The 26,081-nt window shown below is 35.2% G+C and overlaps 1 protein-coding gene and 1 long non-coding RNA gene across 10 annotated transcripts in view; one reads left to right on the plus strand and one right to left on the minus strand.

Moving 5' to 3' along the window:
• The window catches only part of LOC138707706 (coiled-coil domain-containing protein 130 homolog), a 28,848-nt gene that overhangs the window by 530 nt on the left and 2,237 nt on the right, over positions 1 to 26,081 (plus strand). For 4 of the 9 annotated variants that reach the window (XR_011334328.1, XM_069837550.1, XM_069837544.1 and 1 more), the window contains exons 2-5: positions 12,413 to 12,638; positions 13,054 to 13,165; positions 15,221 to 15,481; positions 22,063 to 22,141. Coding sequence is in view for 8 of the 9 variants with exons in the window: in XM_069837550.1 (XP_069693651.1) it covers positions 12,439 to 12,638; positions 13,054 to 13,165; positions 15,221 to 15,481; positions 22,063 to 22,141 (652 nt within the window). In the remaining variant the exon portion in view is untranslated. Of the gene's footprint in view, positions 889 to 9,810; positions 9,926 to 12,412; positions 12,639 to 13,053; positions 13,166 to 15,220; positions 15,482 to 22,062; positions 22,142 to 24,237; positions 24,460 to 26,081 lie in introns of those variants that run through there. The other 5 variants (XM_069837551.1, XM_069837545.1, XM_069837546.1 and 2 more) reach the window with 5 other exon arrangements.
• LOC138707709 (uncharacterized) overlaps positions 22,134 to 26,081 on the minus strand; it is a 114,831-nt gene continuing 110,883 nt past the window's right edge. The window contains exon 3 of the long non-coding RNA XR_011334331.1: positions 22,134 to 24,285. This is a non-coding gene — a long non-coding RNA (uncharacterized lncRNA). The remainder of the gene's footprint in view (positions 24,286 to 26,081) is intronic.

Below are 26,081 nucleotides of genomic sequence, written 5' to 3' on the forward strand. Positions count from 1 at the left end.
TAGGGTAATTTCATAGAAGACGGGCACTTGGTTGAATATAGTACGTATTACCAACTTTTTTATTTCAGAGTTAAATGTTAGTGATCTTTTAGTGACTTTTACATGTTAGTACTAGGTTTTTTATACTAGGTGTCGCCGTGATTTTCTTTTAATTTGATTGGTTATAGTTGTCATTTGTTGTAGAATTTTCGTTAATTTTGAATGGATAATGACGTTATCAGTTGTTCTTGGTTGTTTGACGTGAGTGGTGTTATGTTGTGTCTGATGGCTAAAGCTATTGAAAGTTTGTCATTTTATGATTTTCTTTCGATTTGATTGGTTATAGTTGTAATTTATTCTAGAATTTTCATTAATTTTGAATGGATAATGACGTCAGTTGTTCCTGGTTGTTTGACGTGAGTGATGTTACATTGTAGATTTGTCTGCATTTGTCGAATGAGCATCATCATGCTTACGAAAAGGCACTTTTCAGTGTCAATAATTTATTTTGTGTGCACAAGGTTGGAATTTTGAAGTAAGAGGGAAAGGAAGGAATCCGTGTTCTGAAATTATTGATTAAATTTTGTGTCGATTTTGGTTTAGTTCTTTCGCTGGTGATTAAGGATTGTGTTGAATGTTGAGGATAAAACTGTTTTTTCTGTGGTTTAAAGAAATTACTTACTGAATATTCTGTAGATGTTATGGTGTAATAAGTGTTCGAAGAGAATTTCATTTAGTGTAAAGACGTGGTTTATTTATGCACAGTTGACTGTACGACAAAGTGTTAGTTTAGTTCTTTGTTGCTTGCATGGTTTAAGTTTAGATTACCTTAAAGCCTGTGTCATTTATATTGGAAGTGAAGTGGTTGTCGATGAAGACGTCAATGAGAATTGAATTTTATTTGATAAGGTGATAAATTATTATGTTTTGTTTTGTGTTTTTTGGGGATAAAGTGCGGACGAAAACTACCAGAAAAGTACTACCAACTATGAAGTTCGAATGCCACGAAACGCCAAAAAAAACCAAAGGCGAAAAATTAAATATATTTTCATTTTTTGGAGGGCTTGTTCTTCTTTAAAAATACGAATATATATTTGATTTTTCATCTTTGATTTTGCGATGTTTGGTGACATTTGGACTTCATAGTTTGCAGAACGGTTTTGGCAGTTTTCGTCAGCCATGTTGGATTTTGCCCGTCTTCTAGGAAATTACCGAAAATAGGTGAAACTAGCGCTGAAGTAGTTCCGGTGATTTCGAAATTGAAAATCGTTGAATTTATAAGTGACTTTCTTATTATTTCTTTGGTGAAACGAGGATTGAGCGGATTCCGACGATTTTGCAATACAAAATGTTCGAATTATAAAGCGAATTTGATGGAATTTTTTGTGGAGATGCATTTTAAAACTTAAGCATTCTATTGGTAATTGTTACAAGTAAAATAACTGTAGAGATATGTGGCAAATTACCTGTGAAATGAAACGTCCAACGTAATGTGAGTGCAAACGTTCTGTTTTCTAATCAGTGAAACGATTTTAGTCACATGAAACACACGATACGATGTAATGTGAAGAACGATGAACTGTTATTAATTCAATACGCACTGAAAAACACTCCGCAGGAGCATATAATACTACAATAAACACATAAATTTCACAACTGAACTTTCTTTCGAAGCCCGCCATTATGATACACAATGACGTCCTTCAACTGCCAACGTAAAAAACAAAAAATCACTACTTCACGACAGCCACACTCAATCGCTTGCGTTTTCGATCAAATTCGTGCATGCACCGCTTTCCGGATCAATAAAGTTGAGGCTCTGATTCACAGTCAAATGACGGAAATTGTTAACATCCAGGCCTTCATATCCCTTCCAGCAGTCCGTCATTATTGTGGTTTGAGCGGCGACATGTTTCCGAATAACACCAAGAAAAGTATCTTTGTCCCTCTTATTATTCGGACAAATCTCCAATCGCACTTCCTTCGTCTCACGATCTATCATGCCCAAAACCTGAGAACCCTCCACAATACGACCACCAGCCTAAAATTTCCTACGTCCAATCTTGCATTCATCAATTTCTACTATATGATTCGGCCCTCCAATTCTAGGTTCGTTCTTCTAACGGCGATCCACATTGTCTGAAAGAAAATAACACTTATAGCAAATAAAAGCCTACAAAAACCTAAACTAACCTAACCTAACGCATCATAAAAGTCTAAACTAACCTAACCTATTTCACTAAACTCCAAAACTAACCTAACCTGTCAATAAAACCTAAACTATCCTAACCCAACATTGCACAGTTTCGTATATGCAAAGCATAAAAAAGCCTAAACTAACCTAACCCAACTTCTCAACAAAATCCTAAACTAACCCAACCTAACCTGCCACAGATTTGCCTACACAAAGCATAAAAAAGCTAAAACTATCTAACACATAACAAAAACCTAAAATAACCTAACTTAACCTAAACCCTAAACAAACCTAACCAAAACCCTAAACTAACTTAACCTAACCAAATTTCTAACCTAACATAAATAAACCTAACTAAAACCCTAAACTAACCTAACCAAAACCCTAAACTAACCTAACCTAACCAAAACCCTAAACTAACCTAACCTAACCAAAATCGCAACCTAACCTAATCTAAAGAAAACCCTAACCTAACCTCACCTAACCTATCCTAAACCCTAAACTAACCTAACCCAACCAAAATCCTAAACTAACCTAACCTAACCAAATTTCTAACCTAACCTAACATAAACAAACCTAACTAAAACCCTAAACTAACCTAACCAAAATCCTAAACTAACCTAACCTAACCAAAACCCTAAACTAACCTAACCTAACCAAAATCTTAACCTAATCTAAATTAACCTAACCTAAAGAAAACCCTAACATAACCTCACCTAACCTATCCTAACCAAAACCCTAAACTAACCTAACCTAACCAAAATCCTAAACTAACCTAACCTAACCTAATCAAAACCCTAAACTAACCTAACCTAACCAAAATCCTAACCTAACCTAACCTAAAACCCTAAACTAACCTAACCTAACCAAAACTCTAAACTAACCTAACCTAACCAAAATTCTAACCCAACCTAACCTAACCTAACCAAAATCCAAAACTAACCTAACCTAACCTAACCTAAACCCTAAACTAACCTAACCTGTCACAGATAATTATGCTTCGTATCATAAAAGTCTAAACTAACCTAACCTGTCACTAAAATCCTAAACTAACCTAACCTGTCACTAAAATCCTAAACTAACCTACCTGTCACTAAATCCTAAACTAACCTAATACGTAACGCATCATAAAAACCTAAGATAACGTAACCTGTCACTAAAATCCTACACTAACCTTATCTAACCTAACCTAACCTAACCAAAACCCTAAACTAACCTAACCTAACCTAACCAAAACCCTAAACTAACCTAACCTGTCACAGATAATTATGCAACGCATTATAAAAGTCTAAACTAACCTAATATGTCACTTAAATCCTAAACTAACCTAACCTGTCACTAAAATCCTAAACTAACCTAACCTATCACTAAAATCCTTAACTAACCTAACCTGTCACTAAAATCCTAAACTAACCTAACCTATCACTAAAATCCTAAACTAACCTAACCTGTCACAAATAATTACGTAACGCACCATAAAAACCTAAGCTAACCTAACCTGTCAATAAAATCCTACACTAACCTTATCTATCCTAATATTATTTCAATGTACCGAAGTACATATGATATTTCCATGCAGATATTCTGCGTCATCATACGATACGTTCCATTACTCTTTCATCGTTATCTATCCTAAGCTAACCTGTCAGTAAAATCCTAAACTAACCTAACCTGTCAGTAAAATCCTAAATTAACCCAATCTGCCATAATAGTTCATTTTCTTACCTCTACACACTTCCCTCAAGTATGAAAACCAATCCGTGATCGTTGACTCCGCTACATCTGGTACATTCGTCTCATCGCACTCCCTTATTGTTTGGGAGTACGAAAACTCCCCACAAAGTGGACACTCCATATTTGCGGGAAGCAGACCTTTCTCCCGGCACCACTGTTGCGCTTCATTTTCACTATTAATAATGCTCAGCTTTCTAATATTAATACGATCACCTACTGCAGCCATTTCCACAACTACGAATTCCCGCTCGAACATTAGAAACTAGCGCGAAACATTCGTTATGTTATATCGATAGCTATGAATTTATACATTTTAAATACCCGCGTAACCATCCCGCTGCAATATTGCAAACTAGCGCGGAACGTTCGTAATGCCTCGTAAGTTATGTTGGTATGACATGTAAGATGGCTGGAAGTGCAGGAAGAGAATACGCTCAATCCTCGTTCAACCATTTCTTTTTGTAGAGATACAGTTGATCGTATAATGCAAGGCATAACAAAAGCCCAAACTAGCCAAGCGACCTGTCACAAATTCGCATATGCAAGATGTATATGTATGAGAGGAGTGCGAAGGGAACTACCTCAGTGCTAGTTTAGCCGAAAAGTCTCAATTTACTTAATTATTTATAAGATTGAAGCTGTGACACGAATGCGACAATTACTGAGCCTGTTTTAAAACCAATGGTGACATATTACTATAGGCCTACAATTGTTTTTGTGAATTTTGCTATTTTATTGCAGTGAACTTAATGTAAAATGAAGTAAAATTAATTTGATTCCTACTTACCCCGCGGTTTTCTATAGCACGCGACACTGAAGGTTTTTGGACGAAAATAGTGGGAAAATGGTCTAATTTTTAGGGTGAAGGTAATTTGGAATGTGAAGAATTCATATGAAGAGTACAGGGGGAAAAACTTGATAAGTCACGTTTTACTGTTTTTAAAAGAGAGCAAGTCAAAAGTTTCAAGACCCATTATATTCTATTGTCTTTGGGTTGTTATTCTTCAGATTTCTTTGGGTTAACGAGGTTGTTATTCTATACAGTTAAACTACAGAAGTCTATACAAACTGAGCTATTACATGACATCTAAAATTGATAATTTTTTACTTATCACGTTTGTCCTTGTGCTCTTCATATATTGTAGGACGTTTATCGACTTGAAAACACATAATAAAATATCTAAAAATTGGAAAAAAATTGATTGGTTTAGATAACCTAAAAGCAGTGCTATAGTTGAAACAAATTTTTTGCTGGAACTCGGCAAGTGCCCATAATTACTTCATCAGTTGTTTCCTGTGTTATTTATACTGGAATTATAGTACCGTAATTAATATTATTTTTACTAGAACTGCATTTCGGCCCAACTACATAACTGCCTAAAAGTGATTATTTAACACTTGGAATAAAGAGGTAGAACACTTGAAAATGAATGCGAAATGCACATTTCACTTGGTTTAATACATGCCAGACATATCAAAAGTCTAAATTAATCTAACCTAACTGTTGCATATTCGTATATACCGGTTAGACACAGCCAAATCAGATAAGACTCACGTCCGTAACTGCCTGCCGTCAGGCTTGGGTTCCGGTGAAGCTACAAAATAAGTTAAGACTGCCCATTCCGCCTGGGTTTTATAAGCCCAGTCCAGGCAGGACCCGAGAAAGCTGCCTGTGTGCTCTTATTATAAAGTGACTTGCATTTACGGAAGCCAGTCTACACTGTTAAGGTGAAACAGTGCTAGGCCCTAGTTTGAAATCTGAGTTCGTTGGCTATTTAGTCATTTCAAAAAATCTTTATTCTCTGGTCCAACACAGCAGAAAATTCTTGATTAAATAAACATAGTTTTACAATTTATTGCACTACGGAATTTAATAAAATAATAAGATAAATATTATACATTTCATTTTTTTGCAAAGTATATCTGACTCAAATAATGGCAGATAGGTTCTAATTCTTGATTAAAGAAGCAGTTTTACAATTTATTGCGCTACAGAATTTAATAAAATATTAAGATAAATATTATACATTTCATTTTTCTGCAAAGTGTATCTGACTCAAGAAATAACGGTAAATAATTCTTGATTAAAGAAACACAGTTTTACAATTGATTGCGCTATAGAACTTCATAAAATAATAAGACAATATTATACATTTCATATTTCTGCAAAGTGTACCTGACTCTACAAAATAGTAACATTTCGTAACTTGAGGCTAGTTAAGAAAGGAAGGAAGGGGAGGAGAGGGAAACAATTGTTATGAATATCAGTAACTATTATAGGAAAATATTCCATTTAACTTTCTCCTTATCAACAATTAAAAGCTTCATGAACACCTGTAAAATGTAAAAAAGTTTTTTGTTCTTCAGAATATTGATTTGCTATTTAACTTCTGAGAAGAGAGAAGTTTTATATGATATTCTTATTGAATTTGGTATTCCCAAGAAACTAGTTTGATTAATTAAAATGTGTCTTAGTGAAACTTACAGCAGAGTCCGTTTAGGCCAGTTTCTATCTGATGCTTTTCCAATTCACTGCGGGCTAACGCAGGGAGATGCATTGTCACCTCTACTTTTTAACTTCGCTCTAGAATATGCCATTAGGAAAGTTCAGGATAACACAGAGGGCTTGGAATTGAACGGGTTACATCAGCTTCTTCTCTACGCAGATGACGTGAATATGTTAGGAGAAAATCCACAAACGATTAGGGAAAACACGGAAATTCTACTTGAAGCAAGTAAAGCGATAGGGTTGGAAGTAAATCCCGAAAAGACTAAGTATATGATTATGTCTCGTGACCAGAATGTTGTACGAAATGGAAATATAAAAATTGGAGATTTATCCTTCGAAGAGGTGGAAAAATTCAAATATCTTGGCGCAACAGTAACAAATATAAATGACACTCAGGAGGAAATTAAACGCAGAATAAATATGGGAAATGCCTGTTATTATTCGGTTGAGAAGCTTTTGTCATCTAGTCTTCTGTCAAAAAATCTAAAAGTTAGAATTTATAAAATAGCTATAGGCCTATTACCGGTTGTTCTGTATGGTTGTGAAACTTGGTCTCTCACTTTGAGAGAGGAACAGAGATTAAGGGTGTTTGAGAATAAGGTTCTTAGGAAAATATTTGGGGCTAAGAGGGATGAAGTTACAGGAGAATGGAGAAAGTTACACAACGCAGAGCTGCACGCATTGTATTCTTCACCTGACATAATTAGGAACATTAAATCCAGACATTTGAGATGGGCAGGGCATGTAGCACATATGGGCGAATCCAGAAATGCATATAGAGTGTTAGTTGGGAGGCCGGAGGGAAAAAGACCTTTAGGGAGGCCGAGACATAGATGGGAAGATAATATTAAAATGGATTTGAGGAAGGTGGGATATGATGATAGAGACTGGATTAATCTTGCTCAGGATAGGGATCAATGACGGGCTTATGTGAGGGCGGCAATGAACCTCCGGGTCCCTTAAAAGCCAATAAGTAAGTAAGTATTTAACTTCTGAGGGACAGATTTCTTTTTATTTATGAAGCTGAAAGTTTGAAGAGTTTGCATTAAATTTATATTAATATGATGAAAAGGAAAGTGCAAGTAATTTATAATAACAGTTGGCATTTAATGGATATTATGTTGACGAGAAATAGTTTTCTTTGTATTTATTTATGGTACTTTTCAGAAGACAACAAATTAAGTTTTCAGTAGTTTCTATCTGTATGCTTCTTATCAGGTTTGAATGACTTGGTTAATATTTATCATGCATCTGAAAGCAGCACAGTCTGGCGCAGGTTGGCGAAACTCAACAGTCCTTTCGGGTCACTATTAGGACTGTTTGACATCACGTGTAACCACACTGCCTGTCTGCTTGTGAGGGAAGGTTGAAGGCAGGCTAGCGATACCGTGCATTCACGAAGTTAAATAGTTATGGGCAGGCTTGAAAGAGGTTTTGCTGGTCTCTGATACCGGTATGCAAGACATATGAGAAGCTTAAACTGTTGTCATGGGTAGTGCGGTTGCAGGTTCGATCCCGGCCTAGGTCGATGGCATTTAAGTGTCCTTAAGTGCGACAGGCTCTAGTCAGTAGATTTACTGGCATGTAAAAGAAATCCTGCAGGACAAAATTCCGTCACACCGGTGATGCTGATACAACCTCAGCAGTTGCGAGCATCATTAAATAAAACATTATCTAAAATTTTAAAAACCTAAACTAAGCTAACTTAACCTGTCAGATTCCCACATGGTAGAACACAGATTCACCAATATGTGCTACATGTCTTGCCCATCTCAAACGTCTGGATTTAATGTTCCTAATTATGTTAGATGAAGAACACAATGTGTGGAGTTCTGTGTTGTGTAACTTTCTCCATTCTCCTGTAACTTCATCCCTCTTAACCCCAAATATTTTCCTAAGCACCTTATTCTCGAACACCCTTAATTTCTGTTCCTCTCTCACAATCATATAGAACAACCGGTTATAATAACTGTTTTATAAATTGTAACTTTAAGGTTTTTTTAAAGCAGACTGGATGACAAAAACTTCTCAACTGAACAATAGCAGGCATTTCCCATATTTATTCTGTGTTTCATTTATATTTGTTATTGTTGCTACAAGATATTTGAATTTTTCTGCCTTATTAAAGGATAAATTTCCAATTTTTATATTTCCATTTCATACTATGTTCTGGTCACAAGACATAATCATATAGACTACTTTGTTCTTTTTCGGGATTTGCTTCCATACCTATCTTTCATTATTTATTTTGAGTAAAATTTCCGTGTTTTCTCTAATAGTTCGTGGATTTTCTTCTAATATATTCTTGTCATCTGCATAAACAAATAGCCATTCAATTCCAAACCTTCTCTGTTTTCCTCGACTTCCCTAATGACATATTCTAGAGCAAAGTTAAAGCTTTAGCTCGCAGTGAATTGGGAAAGCATCAGACAGAAACTGGCTTATATGAACTCTGCTGTATGTTTCACTGAGACACATTTTAATTAATCGAACTAGTTCCTTGGGAATACCAAATTCCCTAAGGATATTTTATAAAACTTCTCTCTTAACCGAGTAAAATGCTTTTTTGAATATACATCTTGATTACACAACTTTTAACACTGTATCACTTCGGAATGTGTATGATATGAACTTTCTTGTGTTAAATATTAACGTATCTTGTTAACATGTTTCGACCTATTTTCGGTCATCTTCGGAACTGAAGTCTATGAATAACTGATGTACTGTGCTCTTATGGCTTCCTCCCATTTTTTCTCCAGTATCTATTGAATATAAAAAATCTGATCAATAGTCGATCTATTACTCCTAAAACCATATTGATGATACCCAAAAATTTCTTCTAGATATAGAGTTAATCTTCTCAAAAGAATATTTGACCAAATTTTGTACATCAATAACAGTGTTATTCCTCGAAAGTTACTACAGTTATTCTTTTCCTACTTTAAAGATAGGTACAATTACGAACTCCTTCCATTGTTCTGGTACAATTTCCTTTTCCCAAATAGCAAGTACAAGCCTATAAATTTTGCTAGATAATGCGTTTTCACTAATTCTGCTGGAATTTGGTTAATACTTGGAGACTTGTACTTTTCCATATTTTCTATCGCAATTTCGACTTTAGAAAGTGTGGGTTCGTATTTGAATAGTGTCCCAATCATTTCTCTTTGGCCTATGTATATTTAGTGTTATCCAAAATAGTTTTCCATCTGTTCAGGCAAGCAAGTCACCATTCTCATCCTTGATCGTGTTTTTCCTTGCCTGATATCCTTTCTTAAATTCCTTTTTGCCCTTATACATAAATCTCTAATGTTTTTATTCTTACTGTTTGTTTCTACCTCATTCAGTTATTTAAATGTAAAACACGATAGTTAATTATATCGAAATACGACCTCTGTCGACAATAGTCTCTATCTCCACTGGCACTGAAAATGCTTTCCTGCTGATGCGGTCCAGGCCCTCAAACACCCGCCATCCAGAAATTTGCACCTGGACGTCTCGAACAAACTTAAGTATGTACCTACTTACATCACATGTCTCATCAGCACATGCCTTTACAGTGGCGATACATTAATGTTCATTACTATGTTTAACAGATAAATAGTTCAAGTTATTTTGTGGAAACTATTGGGTGCCAGAAAGTAAAATCATGTGCTTAGTACTCTATACTCTTCGTAGTAGGCTACTCAATTATTAAAAAAAAATAGTGCTCCCTTTGGTCTAGTTCTGTAGAATTACCAAAATTAGAAAGATTGTGTGATGGATGCAACTAGTGCAAAATTGTAACCATATAGTATGGTACTGTATTTGTTATAGGAATGTGCATACATTAAATATTACACAAATTAGTGCACATAACATATGTGTTGTTTAAAGAAAAGCACATTCTGCTAATTTCATGAAATTGTGTATTAAGAACTATAATATTCAATCTTCGATCTTGCTACGCATCACACATGAGCTTACGTCTGATTTATGTTGCGTTATTTCATTATTAAATGAAACTGAAAGGTGGTATAACTTTACAAATACTGGGTTAAATACGTTAAAAACAGATAAGCGAATTTTCGTAAGGTTGAGGCAGAAACTCTTCTCTCTACCGGTTGCATTAAGAGACAAGAAACAATATTTTCCACTCCATTAAAACATTTCATGTCATAGCTCCTATGATAGTCACGCTGTAATTTTTTTGATTGATAGGTTAGTGTCTAAGGAAAACAGATACAAAAATTCAAAATTTTTTTTTTTTTTTAAGTCGGGGAGAAAAATATTAACTTCGAAGTGACCTGTTCAAAATAGACATTTACACATTCAAAAGTTGGCCAGCAGCAAACTTTTTATTTTTCACTTTAGATGGGAGGTCAAAGTGAGGGCAATGTTGAGAATAATTGGAAATTACTTTTAAAAGTTGTCGCAACTCAAAATCTTTACCGGTTTCCGATTTACAGTGAGTTAGATAAACGAGTGTTTTTGCTTGGAGGACGATATTCTGCATGCAGAATGACAAACTTTCGTCTGTTAATTGCGTATTTTCATGTGAAATCTTAGATATAATTTCAAATGTGTTAAATAATATTTCCATCGCTTAAGTTTCTTGAGTTAATCATGAGTTTAGACATTTTATTAAAATATTTATATTGCATAAATAACATCCATGCTGATTGATTTCAAAGTCGTAGTAGTGATTGAACGCTACTATGATTTTTAAATTCAGAAGAGTGAAAAGAATATCACAGTGGTGTTTAAGTTCATTATTACTGCTATTATTATTATTATTATTATTATTATTATTATTATATGGAATAAAACTGTCTTGTTTAATTTCCTTGTTTTAGCAGAAGAGCCATTCCACACCAAAAGATACAGATTTGACATTGGTAATTCCCTTTCCCCCCCCCCCCCCCCCGAACAAGTTTAACACTAAAATAAATTTGACCTGTGTATATTTATATTTGTTCTCTATAAAAATAAATATTTCCACATATATTAAATTACGAATTTTTCGAAAAGTCGCGTGCACCACTTTCTTCGATCAAAACATCTGCAGTTATAATCATTCATATTATTTAGTCTTGTGCCCAGATAAAAAGTAAAAATATGTTTACGTATTGTTATTGGAATTTATATGCAATAAAAGTATAGAAATATGATCTAGGGATTTGTTTCACAAGCATGTATACTTCCTAATTTCGATTAACTGCTCATATTCACAATATGTACACCCCGTATCCATTTATTCAAGTGAAAACATGCAGAAGACATAAGTTGTGAAGGTGACTGTTGCAACCTGAGAGTTCTGCACATGGTGTGAAAGGAACCTGTCCAATGGTCTACTGTGCATGCCCATACACAGCGACATTTTGAATATAAAGCAGAGAATCATACTTTCTGCGACACAGCTAAGATAGTGAACATAGCAAACATCACATACGCAGCTCTCTGTGGCCAGTCCAACTGTAAATAAAGAGAGCTATATGTATTTTGCGAACATCATGTATGTAGCAAACACCGTGCTATGCGTGGCCTTGGGATAAACCTGGGATGAATTATGCCCACCGAAGTTTTGGATTTTAGCCATGCCTGTTGCCTGTCCCCAGACAATAAATACAATTTGTAGTAGCCTGGTGACCTAGTCTGGAATTTTTATCACCAATTATACTTATACGTGATAATTATTATGACATATACCTTAAATTTCTTCGGCTTAAAGAAAATTTGTCCACACCTGTGGAGTAACGGTTAGCGCATCTAGCCGCGAAACCAGGTGGCCCGGGTTCGATTCCCGGTCGGGGCAAGTTACCTGGTTGAGGTTTTTTTCCGGGGTTTTCCCTAAACCCGATATGAGCAAATGCTGGGTAACTTTCGGTGTTGGACCCCGGACTCATTTCACCGGCATTATCACATTCATCTCATTCAGATGCTAAATAACCTAAGATGTTGATAAAGCGTCGTAAAATAACCTACTAAAAAAAAATTAAAGAAAATTTATTTGCTTTTAGGTATTGTAAGTGACAAGTGATCCAAAATGGGAGAACGAAAAGGTACTAACCTCTACTACCCACCTGACTATGACCCCAGCAAAGGAGGTCTGAATAAGTTTCTGGGAACACATCCTCTCAGAGAACGTGCAAAAAAAATCGGAATGGGTATTCTTATCATCCGGTTTGAAATGCCATTCAATATATGGTGCAATGGATGTGGTAATCACATAGGAATGGGTGTACGGTAAGTTATAGACTCGAAATATCTCAATAAAAGATTACAACTTGTTGCAAGTGTTGAAGATATTAGAGACTGAATTTTCTGAATCCAACATTATTACTTCCCTATTTTATCATATAAATAATTAGTGCTTTTTAGCATATCTTGTGGCATAATGTGTAATTCAGACTGATACCCATTTTTGAAATTGGATTTTCTTTCGCATAACATTGAAAAGTTTGCTTACTTTAATTTGAATACATATTATTACTATTAACACAATGTTAATTAAATGTTATATAGTTTACTGTCACCTGACCAGTGTTACTACATTAAATTAAACATTTTGGATTTTTACTTACTTTCATTAAATTGATGTGTGTATGAAATTAAGTTATGCAGTCATTGTAAAATTTTAAAACAAATGTGATCATTCCAGGTATAATGCTGAAAAAAAGAAGGTTGGAGATTATCTCACAACACCTATATGGAACTTCAGAATGAAGTGTCATCTTTGTGATAACTACATCGGAATAAGAACTGAGCCGAAGGTAAATTGGAAGATGTTTTAACCCTGTTAGTTTTTTAATTAATTATTTATTTTTGCACGATAGTGTGTTTTCTCGTCGTTACAGCAAATGGTCACCACGATTGAAAGTTGATTTTACTGAATTTAGAGTTGCCAACCTAGGTAAGTATGATGATGGAAGAGTGGAACAGAGAAAAATTCTCTCCGGCACTGGGATTTGAACCCAGGTTTTCAGCTCTACGTGCTGACACTCTATCCACACCGGATTCCCAATCCAATGTTGGATCGAATCCTCTCAGTTTAAGTTCCACTCCTTGGGTTCCCTCTAGTGGCCTACCCTCATGCACTGCGTCATAGATGTATGCAGTGGTGGCTCGTGGGTATTGAATTAAGGGGGGCTGCATACAAAAATAAACCAAGCAACTTACTTTATTTAAAGATTAGTTCCATGCGCCTCATCTTGTAAGTTGTGTTTAAATGGCATTTAAAAGAATCCTGCGAACAAAATTCCGGCACACCGGCGACGCTGATATAACCCCTGCTGTTGCGAGTGTCGTTAAATAAACCATAATTTAATTTTTTGTATGCAGATTTGAACCTTAGAAATATCTAACTGGCGATGTTGTAGTTAGTTGTATAATATATCTACATGATACATCAATAAATGAAAAAACTGAGCCAGAAATTGAATTCAGGATATTCAAGAGTACGCACCAGGGCGCTTGTCTCATTTATTGTGTTGTTAGATGTTTTAGATTCCATTATGGTTTGAAAACATTCTAGCAATGGCTCCTTCTTCTCATGAACAACATTTACTGTTCTTATTTTAAATCCATCTTGTTGCCCTAGCTGATGGAATTGTCTTTGAAACACATTAATCTAATACAGACTGAGTGGAGATCGAGAGAAGAAAGCAGGGATACTGGAATTATTGTAAAAAAATATGCGAGCCTTTGTATTTTGTTTAGTGGCTCTTTCCATTATGAGATTCAAATGATGGGCACTTAATTTCACATTTCTCCTGAATTGTTAAGGTACTGAACTGAATAGACTGTAAATATTGTACAGAATTAAATATTGTTGCACTTGTTATACTCACAACATTAAAGAAAATGTATTTAAAACTGCGCGCTACTGACAAATTGCTGCAAATTTTGCAGCGCCTGGAAACTCTGGATTCATGGCAAGGGGCAGCAGGGAGGAGGGGTAAAACTAACGTGCAAAGAATCAGAGACGAGACTGGCAGCTCCAGGGGAGGAAGTGGCTTCACCCTATAGTCCTTGTCTCTGGTTTCGCTCTGGCAGCACCAGGGGAGGAAGTGACTTCACTAACGATTGCGTGCATGTCATTGAGAGTGAAATTTAAAAAAAAATTCGAGCCGCTAAATAGAGACTATAATAAATGTTTTTCACAACATAAAACGAGACAAGGGCCACAAATGTCTGGGGGTGCTGCAGCTCCGCAGCCCCTCTTCGAAAGCCGCCCCTGGATGTATGACAGTTGGCACAATGTCCGCACATGTGCAGAGGTGCACTCGTTATGAGTGACTAAGTGGCCGACAGTGACATAGAATATCTTTAATGTGTGTGCCTGCATGGTTTTCTGAGATTCTACGTCACTGTTGCACCTCGTTTGAAGGCTAGATCTGCTCTGGCTGGGCATGCCTGAGTTATAGAATTAACATAGCATTATTATTAGTTATAACCAGTGGCGTATACTGGTTAAAGGGTTTGGGCTACCGCTGACCCTATTATTACACAAAATATATCTAACAATTACTTTAATTTTAATTACTATGGTAAAACTAATAATACAAAATTATTACATTATGTTATATTATAAACTTTTTCTTTTGTAATTTCCTTGGGCTACCACCGGTAGCCCGCAAAATACGCCCCTGGTTATAACTTACAAGTGTGTAGAGTAGCTTGTGAAACTTGTAAGCCAAGCATTACCAGTACTGGCAACAAAATACACCAGAACAGTAATAATACTGTAATAACAATAACACAACAACTATCATTACGTTAATGTTTTATTACTTTTCACGATCTTAATTACGGAGTTTTTTTTGCAGGCAAATGAATATGTTGTTGTATCTGGTGCTCGACGACAAGAGAATCGTTGGGACCCTAAGGAGAATGAACAGATCACACCTGAAGATAAAGAGACATCAAAGAGATTATATGATGATGCGATGTTTAAGCTAGAGCATGGATATGGAGATAAGAGACAAGCGGATAGTCTCCAATCTGGACTTACCAAGCTAACAAGAAAACGTGAGAGACTCTGGCATGATGATTATGCTGCTAATTGTGCACTTAGGCAACAGTTCAGAGTAAGTATCTTTGATATATACATTCTATGTAAGATATTTTCTATCCCAATTTGTACTTAAACTGAAGGTTACCCATATAAATAGTGACTGTCTACCAGGTACAGTAGATGACAAGGACCATGGCCTTCAGATGTGCTGTAACAAACTGTAGCTGCATTTAAATGGATGTAGCATTCCCGGCAGTCGAATGAAAGTTTCTGTGGAGTGTACTTTGCTAGTTTTTGTATGTTCCAAAAATATCATTTGCAATCTGAACATTAACAAGATAGGAGGAAGAAAGATTTTACATAGTAAGAGTCGAGAAAAACTGTTCACAATATTTTCAAGTTCATGAAGGAAGAAGTCAAGTGTGGTATACTAATAAATTTAAATAAAATTCAAGCACGTGTATGCCAAGCTACATGAGTGTTGCGCAGAAGTTTGAAGTGAATAGTGATAGAGGGAAAAAATATGTCTCAGGAAAAGTAGGCCAAAGAAGAAAACAGAAACGAACATTGACGAATTCGATAAGTGTGTCATATGGAGAAAAGTAAACGAATTCTGTTTAACAATTTCAGAATGACCAACACCGCATTCTTTGTCATCAGTGTTAAAAGATGAAATACAGTTTACAGGAATCTCGTGTGCCTTAGGTCTTATTATAAAGGACTTGGGCTTTAAATGGAAGAAATCTATGAACAATACAAACATATTAATTGAAAATAGTGACATGTTTTCAGAGAATGAACTCTCTCAAGTAATGCTAATTACAGGTAGCAAGGGCGCCCTGTTGTTACAATGGAAGAGAGTTGTATTCAGTTCTTGAGTATGAAATTCCATGTGTGGTGTGATGTTGATAACAAAGGTCTCTGTGATCTTGTATGAAAGGACCAGCATGCAATAATTGTGCATGCCAGAGGCGAGGATGATTTCATACCAAATGCCTTATTGATGTTCAATTCTGGCACAAAATCGGTATTATCATAATGATATGAATTACACTAACTGTGACAAATGGGTGAGAATGGAACTAATCCCAAATTTTCTCCATAAATCCAGCATTGTAAATGATAACACAACCTACTAAATGTGTTGCTTCACCCAACCAAAACTTCTTCCAGAAAGGCAAATATGATTGACAGACTTACAAATCATAGTATTCTGTTTCGAGAAAACATGAACAAAATGCAGGTATATTTGCTAATAAAATTAAGAAAACCATGATTAAAAAATTTTAATTTTGATAATATTTTAGCAGAAAATGATCATTCAGTTTTTCGTTGCCACCATATCACCTAGATTTATGTCTGATAGAGTTGATACGAGTGAGTGTAAAAGAATTTGTGCGAAGAAAAATGTGTAACTTTCAAACTGGATGATGCCATGAAGTTGGTGGAAGAGAAGTGGAATTGAGTCACGAGAAAGACTTGGCTTCTAGGTGCGAACACGTTCGACAGTGTGAAGCTAAGTACAGTGCACTGGAACCTGTCACTGAAAACACATCAGAGCAAATTATCAACAGTCTGGCAGAAGATACACGGCAGTGACATCAGCAGTAGTGAAGAGATCGAGGAGGAGGACGACAAGTGAGGGGGAGCTAAGTGGCATCGAACCAGTATAACTCAAATAATAGGTAAGTCTTGAAACAATCTTAAAATCAGATTGGTGTATGTTTTCATGCTGGATAGTAGCATTAGAAACACTCCCGCCTGGCCCTGTGCCTTTGCTTCCCGTAAGCGGCTCTCATTTTTCATATCAGGGTTCTTGTCAGATCTTGTCCGCTGTACATGGAACATGCCTTGATGGAACAAATACAGCTATTCTTCAATGTAAGTAATTGTGTACACATTTTAGAAGGGCTTGAAAACATCTTATTTTCATCTATGAGAAAAATATTTTGGTGACATTTCTGCACAATATTCTCTCTTTCATTCCTCCGTTTGAATATTTTACATATAATAAGTGTAGGTTATGATTCTGGCTTTGTATAGGGATCGAATTTGCAAGAAGAGAATAAATTTGTCCAAATCGTTATGTGTATGTTTAATCACTGATATAAATGCACTACTTGTTCTTTTACCATAACTAAAATTGAATTGTTAAATATATTGTTATATTTATTTTAACGTTATTTTGCCATCACAATTCTGCACCTCTTCCAACTCTTACATAGCAAAGATATCTTCTTCCCAGTAGGGTAAATTCGGGTGAATTGAATTACTGAAAAGGAAACTGTTGATAACTCTTTCAAAGTCATATCAAATAAGGTAATTAATTATATCAATGAAAATCTGATCTTTCTACTTATTTCATATTTTATTTCTCTTGATTGAACTTTAACCTGAAATACTAAGATAGCCTAAGTAAAACACTGCATAGTCCTTTTCACCCGGTATATTGCGGGCGAATCAGACTTCAATGGAACCAGCAAAGAACAAAAAATATAAGAAGTCCAATTATGTATTTACTGTTAATTCTGTTATATTTCATATATTTCCTGTTGAATTTTGAATATCAAATTATTTACATTTTATTTATAGGCCTATCATTGATACCTTTCTTGTTGCGTCTGTAGTGGTTGTCTCTTCTGCTCTCATTTTGTCCCTGGAATTGTTTGCTATATTATGTTGTTCTACATAATCAGAAGTGACTTTCATGTCATCTCTCATCATACTGAATCCAAGTTCACAAAGTCTGACTATTCTATTGGCCAGAGATTTCTTTTTCTCCATTGAGAACACTGATTGTCCACATTTTCCTTTTACTGCATTACTTTGATTGTATGCTTTGATGAACATAATGTGTGGGTGCGATAAGCTCTTTTACAATAATTGAATATGTATGTCCGTTAAATTAATTACATTATTCTTATATGGTTATGGTTATATGGCTGGGTAATATGGTTTATATATATATATATAAGGTAAAGGTATCCCCGTAACATGCTATGAAGGCACTTGGGGGGGGCATGGAGGTAAAGCCCCATGCTTTCCATGACCTCAGCACTAGAATGAGGTGGTGTGGTCGGCACCACGCTCTGACCGCCTTTTACCCCCGGGAAAGACCTGGTGCTCAATTTATAGGAGGCTGAGTGAACCTCGGGGCCATTCTGAAAGTTTGGCAACGAGAAAAAATCCTGTCACCACCTGGGATCGAACTCCGAACCTTCCAGTCCATAGCCAGCTGCTCTACCAACTGAGCCATATATATATATATATATATATATATATATATATATATATATATATATATATTTATAGGTGTGGGAAGAGCATCTACTTTAGCATCAGCAACTTTCCTGTACTCTGGATAAATGTGGCAGTTGCCTTTGTTTATAGCTTGTTTTATTGCATTTTATTAGGATTTTGTGACTGTAGCATCAACAATGACTGATAATGCTGTGTCAGCAGATAAGTTTGTTACAATTTTATTTTGGTTATTATATTTAAATATTTTATTGAAATTTTTTATTGAATTATTTTGAAACAACGGGGTTTTAACTGGATCTCTAAGCTTTTCTATACAGGTGTTCTGAAAAAAGGTTCCAAGGTGGTATGCATCAAAACAAGAAATAAAAGTCTTATAAACATGGGTCCTAAATTAATGAATATCTTCTGAGAAATGAGCAAATGTTTACCATTACTGTAAGAGCACATATCTCCTATACTGTGAGCTCTGTGACAAGAAACAATTGAGGAAACAATGTAGCCGTTTGTCACTGTATTACACAGCATACCTTTGTTTGTGTTTGTATCAAGAGGATGCTTAAACAGATGGCAGTATGTTATAGTTCGTAATTGTACTGTTGTACATAAACTGATTCTACACTGCAGTAATTATTACTGTACCAGTCAGGTAAGTTGGTTTCGTATCTGTTGAATCGGACCATGTTTTGTTGTAACACTAACAAGGGTCCTAAAATTAATATTTTCTGAGAAATTATCAAAATGTTTACCATCACTGTAAGAGCAGCATATCTTCTGCTGTAAGCTCTAGGCCATCAGAGCGAATTTTTCTCCATTAATAATCAATTGTAACCATAACAAATAATTCTGTAGGACTAAAAAATTCTTTACTTTTATTTTTTGTTTTGATGCATACTACCTCCTCTCTGAATATTGGAACCGTTTTTCAGAACACCCTGTATTTAGATGTGGAAAATATTATTTCTTTATCTTCATTAACAGCATCAGTTTCTCCTGCTTCACGAAGGCTCATCTGTGTGACATAAGCGAGTTCGTTGGGAGTAATTGTTACTTATAGTGTCTCTGTTTTTCGTCTTTTATACCATCGACTATTTTATCAAATTCACCCTTGAGTTCGTGTCATATATGGGGAAGCTAATGGTCTTCTGAGTCCCACACTATGGCATTGTGGTTAAGGCATGCTGCCTAGGACTTGCATTATCGAGTCCTCATGGGGGAAGAAATTTTCTCATGAAATTTCGGCCAGTGTATGGGACCAGTGCCCACCCAACATCGTGATGCCCTTTGGGATACGATAGGAAGCAAAATCTGGTTACGAAAGCCAAGCCAGCTATAACAGCTGGGGGAATCATCGTGCTAACCATACGATACCTCCAGTTGGTTGGATGATCGTCCACCTCTGCTTCAGCAGACGTGAGGCCAGCAGCCAGCTGGTCGGTCATAGTCCTTCATGGGCTGTTGTGCCTTGGATTATTGTTATTAATGGTCTTCTGAAGACATTGTTGATTCTGTTTTATAAATCAATTGAAAGTTCCGTTTGTCTGTGACCATTTTGTCTTAAAATTGGATATTAAGTGAGACAGAATACTTTTCAGTTCTTCAGGCATGTTTATGGGAGAAAGAGTTATAATTCTATTTGCTGTCTTAAATAGTCACATTGTTAATTGAAAATAGATGATCAGCTGGTCTGCAATATTTCAGACAATTCTTTCCTAGTTAATGAAAGTATAAGTAACTAGGATAAAAGTCATTAAAAATCAATAACAATCAAAAAGTCAAAGTATTTACTTCAGAGTAGAATGGCAGGAGAAAATGTAATCTGTGTAAAATAGGTAAAAGCGTGCAACTTTAAAATTTTAATATATCGAAGCTATTCCTTTGAAGGTCCCAAAAGGCCCTTAGGTTGTGGGCTGTTAATACTCCCATCTTATGACACAGTCAGAACTGAGTAGCAGTAGGGATGTCAATCCGATACTTATTTCTGTTACAGGTTGAGTCAACACTAGGGTCATAGTTCGACTGGAAGGATTAGATTAATAGAAAAGTCCATGACCTCATAGAGTTCGAACTTCTGACCTTCCAGCTTGTAGTGCAATACTTTAAATGCGGTACAATGTCTCAAGGGCAGTACCCTAATTATTCTCAAAGATAAACATGTTATAGATCTCTGCAGAAAAAGTAGGAGAATATTTAATTCAAACAATCCCAGCTTTATTTTCAGTGCAAAAAGGCAGTACCCTAATTATTTGCAAAGATGTATATGTTGCAGGTTGCAAGGGGTAGTGAAGTGCATTCCCTAACCTCTCCTACTCAAATCCCATCCTTACCTTCCTGTGGTGCAACCTGTTTTTAACAAACGAGGCTCTGGGGACCAAGTCACAGCATGTAACTGTTCCCTCAAAAATGGAGGAAATGACATTTCAGTATGCTGACCTGCCATGGGATGCATAATTATCTCTTTCTTAGGCAGAAAATAGGAACTATTGGAGAATGCTGCATTTGCAATAAAAGACCTGCCCTTGGGCAAAACACTATGAATGAATGAATGAATGAATGAATGAATGAATGAAAAGGTGAAGAGGGGATGTGGTCAGTGGAATTGTCTGACAATCCTCCTGGCTAGGTCATATGGACCTACTAACCAACAGAAGGTGTGGCCCTCCAAAGAGTTTGGGAGTTACATAATATAACTAAGAGAACATAAATATATGATACCTACATTAAAACAGTTATACATTTTGCTACATCAAAAAGCAAAAGAGTTAATGGCTTTATTGCCAAGAACTCTGCAGTCCACACCTGTGGAGTAATGGTCAGCGCGTCTGGCCGCGAAACCAGGTGGCCCGGGTTCGAATCCCGGTCGGGGCAAGTTACCTGGTTGAGGTTTTTTCCGGGGTTTTCCCTCAACCCAATACGAGAAAATGCTGGGTAACTTTCTGTGCTGGACCCCGGACTCATTTCACCGGCATCACCTTCATATCATTCAGACACTAAATAACCTAGATGTTGATACAGCGTCGTAAAATAACCCAATAAAATAAAAAAAAAAAGAACTCTGCATTAGTCAACAACAACATACCAGTATTTTCTAGACCAGTGCATAAAAAATAGTAGAATATTACAAACAACAACAGCTTTATTATTCAGTGTAACAAATTCAGAAAGCAGTTATAAACATACTGTTTTACAAGGTCCTTAATGAGTCTGTGTGTTAGAACACAGTGTACTCAAGAAGTGTAATTTAATTTCAGAAATTTATCCAGCATGGAAAGCAATTAAATAATCGTAGGTTATTAGATACATTGTTCCCAATTTTGAAATATTTACAATTCACATATATTTCATTCTCCATATTAATTTTTGTGTAGACATAATAAATATTATGTATACTTTTAGGAAGAAAGGAAGGAGTTGCAGAAAAAGGACGCAAAAGAACCAGAATCAGAGGAAGAAAAGAAGGACATGAAAAGGAAATGTGAGTGTGTTAAAGATACAATATACACAATAACTGTCCAGGTCACATTTTTTATTTTGACGTGTAGATTTTACATGTACAGTAGAACCTCGATTATCCATCACCCTATTAACCGATTGGCTGATTATCCGACTGTCTATTTCTCGCTCTTTTTTCTCTTCAGAAATAAATAACTTATATAAAGTACTGTTTTGTATATCATATTAGTAGCACAGTCTACTATATACAGTCACGAAGCTCAATACGTAGAGAATATGCATCCATAGATAGTTGCTAACCACTAAAATCGCTACTATCGCCTCATTACAGACAATACGAAATAGTACCGACACAGTCTATTGTTCCTAGTACCCTCACAACTCAAACTTCGTCAATGTATATACTAAACTGCGTTAGTAGGTTCGACATATGTTTCTGCTATAGTGTTATTACAAACCTTTATCGTTACACAGCATTGTTTACTGTTTGAATTGCCATTCTATAATATAAATTGTATATAAAATGTCTTCCACAGGTGTTAACAGAAAACGTGTTGTGCTAAGTATCGAAAAAAAATGGAAATAATTGAATGGTTTGAGAAAAAAAAACTGTGGCTCATCTCGCATCAGAATATGAGATTGGAGTTACAACTAAGCGATTTAATAAAAAAACAAGGATAAAGAGTAAAACAGTATGTAAATCTACAACATGAGACCTCCTTTATTCATATCTTTCCTGAGACAGTCATTACAAAGGGCTTCCTTGTCCTTTAAAAACCCGTTGGTTATAACCAGATTTCAATTAGTGAACTTTTGATCCACTACATAGCGAGTTAAATACAAGACTATGGAGGAAATTACAAAATCTTTCGTGGTACGGATTATCCGATTTTTTTCGATTAACCATTCAGTCCAGTTCCTTCATTACCACGGATAATAGAGGTTCTACTGTAATAATAATTATATATATATTTTTTGTAATAAATCAAGAAGGAATCATGTGATCTGAACTTTCTTATTAGGTAAATAGCATGATGTTAAAGTGATAATATATTTCATTCCTGCAAATATACTTATGTATTAGTAATTTATTCAATAAACAAGAAGTGCAGTCCATATATTTATATTTAGAGACAATGCAAAGCTTTAAACCAGTGATGATCAACTCAGCTGCTCTTATGAAGCACTGTGTGCACTGACAGGCACTCACGAGCAAAAAAAGAGCAACAGTGGCATTGCAAACATTTGGACACTGCTCTCACATACTGTTCATGTGCAGCAAAGAGCCCTTGCACAAAAGCACGAGTTGGTCACTACTGCTTTAAACAGTAAGTAATGTGAAAGAAAATAACTGAATTTAGTAGGATTTCTTGAAAATATAATCACTATAAAATTTAGCTTGGGGTTTAACTGTCGACTTAAAAAAAATGAAAATAAAAATCGTTAAATTAATTAAAATTTGTTAAAATGGTTACAAGATAAAACATAGAAAAAGAGTTAGGAATTTCGAGAAAATATAAGAAAAAATTCTACATTATTCACCTGTTACCTGCGATTCTTTATTATGGTCCTCCCATTCTTAAAGCTCTTGTGTGTAATGTATAAATAAATGGAAATATGAGAGTCTCGAGATCAATGATGGGTTATGAATTCATAATCTACAACTCACAATCTGAGGCCATGTGGCTGTCTTCAGTGCAATTTTTTTTTGTTGTGTTTTATTTTTTTGCACTACATTATGGTTAAGACTTGTATCAGATTTAAAATCAAATAAAGTAGGCTGATCATTAGGTATTTATTTTTTGTGTGCCTCTATGAGTAGCTACTTCTAAAGCAATCAAATACTTATTTTACAAATGGCATCTTATCATAGTAAGAAATAATAAATTTTAGTGTCAAATTAATACTAGTATCCCAATGTTATTAAATTCTGTACTGATAGTTATATTTATCCACACTGATACCAGTAAGACAAAATGTTAAGTTTTGAATTATTTTAACTCTTCTTTATCATGCATTATAGAAGATGCTCTCAAGTTTGTCAGTAGCATTTTTCTTCTTTACTCATTTGCATACTTCATTGATGATACCAGACATTGTGAATTTTATTATGTACAGTTTACACAACACTAGAAAAATTGGACGAAACTTTGTACCATCATCCAGCTGAAACAAAACATAAGGAACGAAATTAGTGCCATCGAACCTGTTTTGTTGGGGCGAGTTATGCAGAACTTTCATAGCAGATTGCAGGAATGTATTCCTTGCTGTATAGGCTACTTACGAAATGTAGTTTTTAAAAAGTAATCAGACATTAATAAATTGCATTGCACTAGATTACTTCTAGTATATGTGTTTTCTTTTAATTCGTCCTGAGTATCCCACAACTGGGCTATAAAAAGCATCATATCCCATTGCCGCACCCTATAGATGAAGTCAATGCGAACAAGTTTTATCAAATAAGTTTTTTGATACTTCCAATAGTTTTGAGAGTACGAAATGTAACACGTTGCAATGCTGTAATGCTCCTTAAGGTCATTGCTCTGCAGTGGGACTGAGTAATCATCCATTCCGCAAGACTTGCAAGAGGAGAATGCAAGCAAAAACGTCTCGAGGAGCATTACAGCATTGCAACAAGTTACATTTCATACTCTCAAAATTATTGGACGTATCAAAATACTTATTTGACAAAACTTGTTCACATCGACTTCATCTATTACCTCTATGAATTAATGTAATAGGTTCCATTCCACACTGTATATCCGAACTTTCCAGGAACTTGTTAGCATATAATTTATTGTTTAAGGTGTAAGGTAATTACCATTCTTAACTTCATTTTAGATATTTAACATTATAAAATACATTTACAAAGCCTACATACTTGCTATACAGTGGCCATATTGGATATAATGTAATATATTCACCGTTTTCTTAAATTTCATGAAATCACAGCATATAAATACAAATTTGCAATATTTTTGGAGGTTACACCCCTTAACACCGAAGAATTTACTGTCCCAACAAAACTTCCATACAGCATATACCACAAGTCCACGTGATATAAAAAAGACAAAAATCTAAAACAATATTTTATACAACACATCAAATTAAAAGAGTATACAAGAAATGAAGAAATATTTCTTGCCCATAACAAAATTCAAAATCACAATCATGTTCATAAACTGTATTGATGTATTAAATCAAATTCAGAACATGCGATTTCCAATACATAGTAAAATCATGCAGTTACACATAAATCAAAGCAATATTCTGTTGAATAGAACCCCCCCCCCCCCAAAATCAAACACAAATAAATCCGTAGGAATAAAATTGTATTTCTCAGATCGTTTTCAAATCTTTTACCTTACATTTCACTCCACAGTTACATTAATGTGAAGTGTCGTTTTGCTGTATTTTAAAATATGTTTATCTTCTGCAGAACAATGAGAGAACTGTGTCTCCAAAGGATTACACACTAAATCATTTAATTTATTCATGTTTACATCATACTAATAGGCTACACTTGCTAACACCATAACCCTTCACTGCACTTTTCATGACAAAGAATACGTATAGACTAAATTTTGTGCCAACTTCATTACAGAGTATTCAGAATATTTCAAAATCTACACAAAACATAATATTCAAGACATGCCAACATTAAAAAAATACCGACATATATATATATATATGTTATATCTTAAATTTAAATAATATTTAATTTTTTTTTACACAATGTTTTATGTTTTCTTATTTAGTTGCAAAATATTACAGTTTGCCCCACCCTGTTCCAATGTTTGTACAAAAGAGCGATTCTGTTTTCTGAGAACAGAGAAACCAAATGAATCGCTCTTCACCAGACCTTCATAACACCTCACGGAAAGGGTCGGCAATTCACAGTAAGCAAGTTGTTGTTGTGGCAACCGGGTTTGTTTACTGAAGGCGAAAGGGAAAATCTCCTT

Source organism: Periplaneta americana, chromosome 10 (genome assembly GCF_040183065.1).
Source record: "Periplaneta americana isolate PAMFEO1 chromosome 10, P.americana_PAMFEO1_priV1, whole genome shotgun sequence".
In the NCBI taxonomy this organism is placed as follows: domain Eukaryota; kingdom Metazoa; phylum Arthropoda; class Insecta; order Blattodea; family Blattidae; genus Periplaneta; species Periplaneta americana.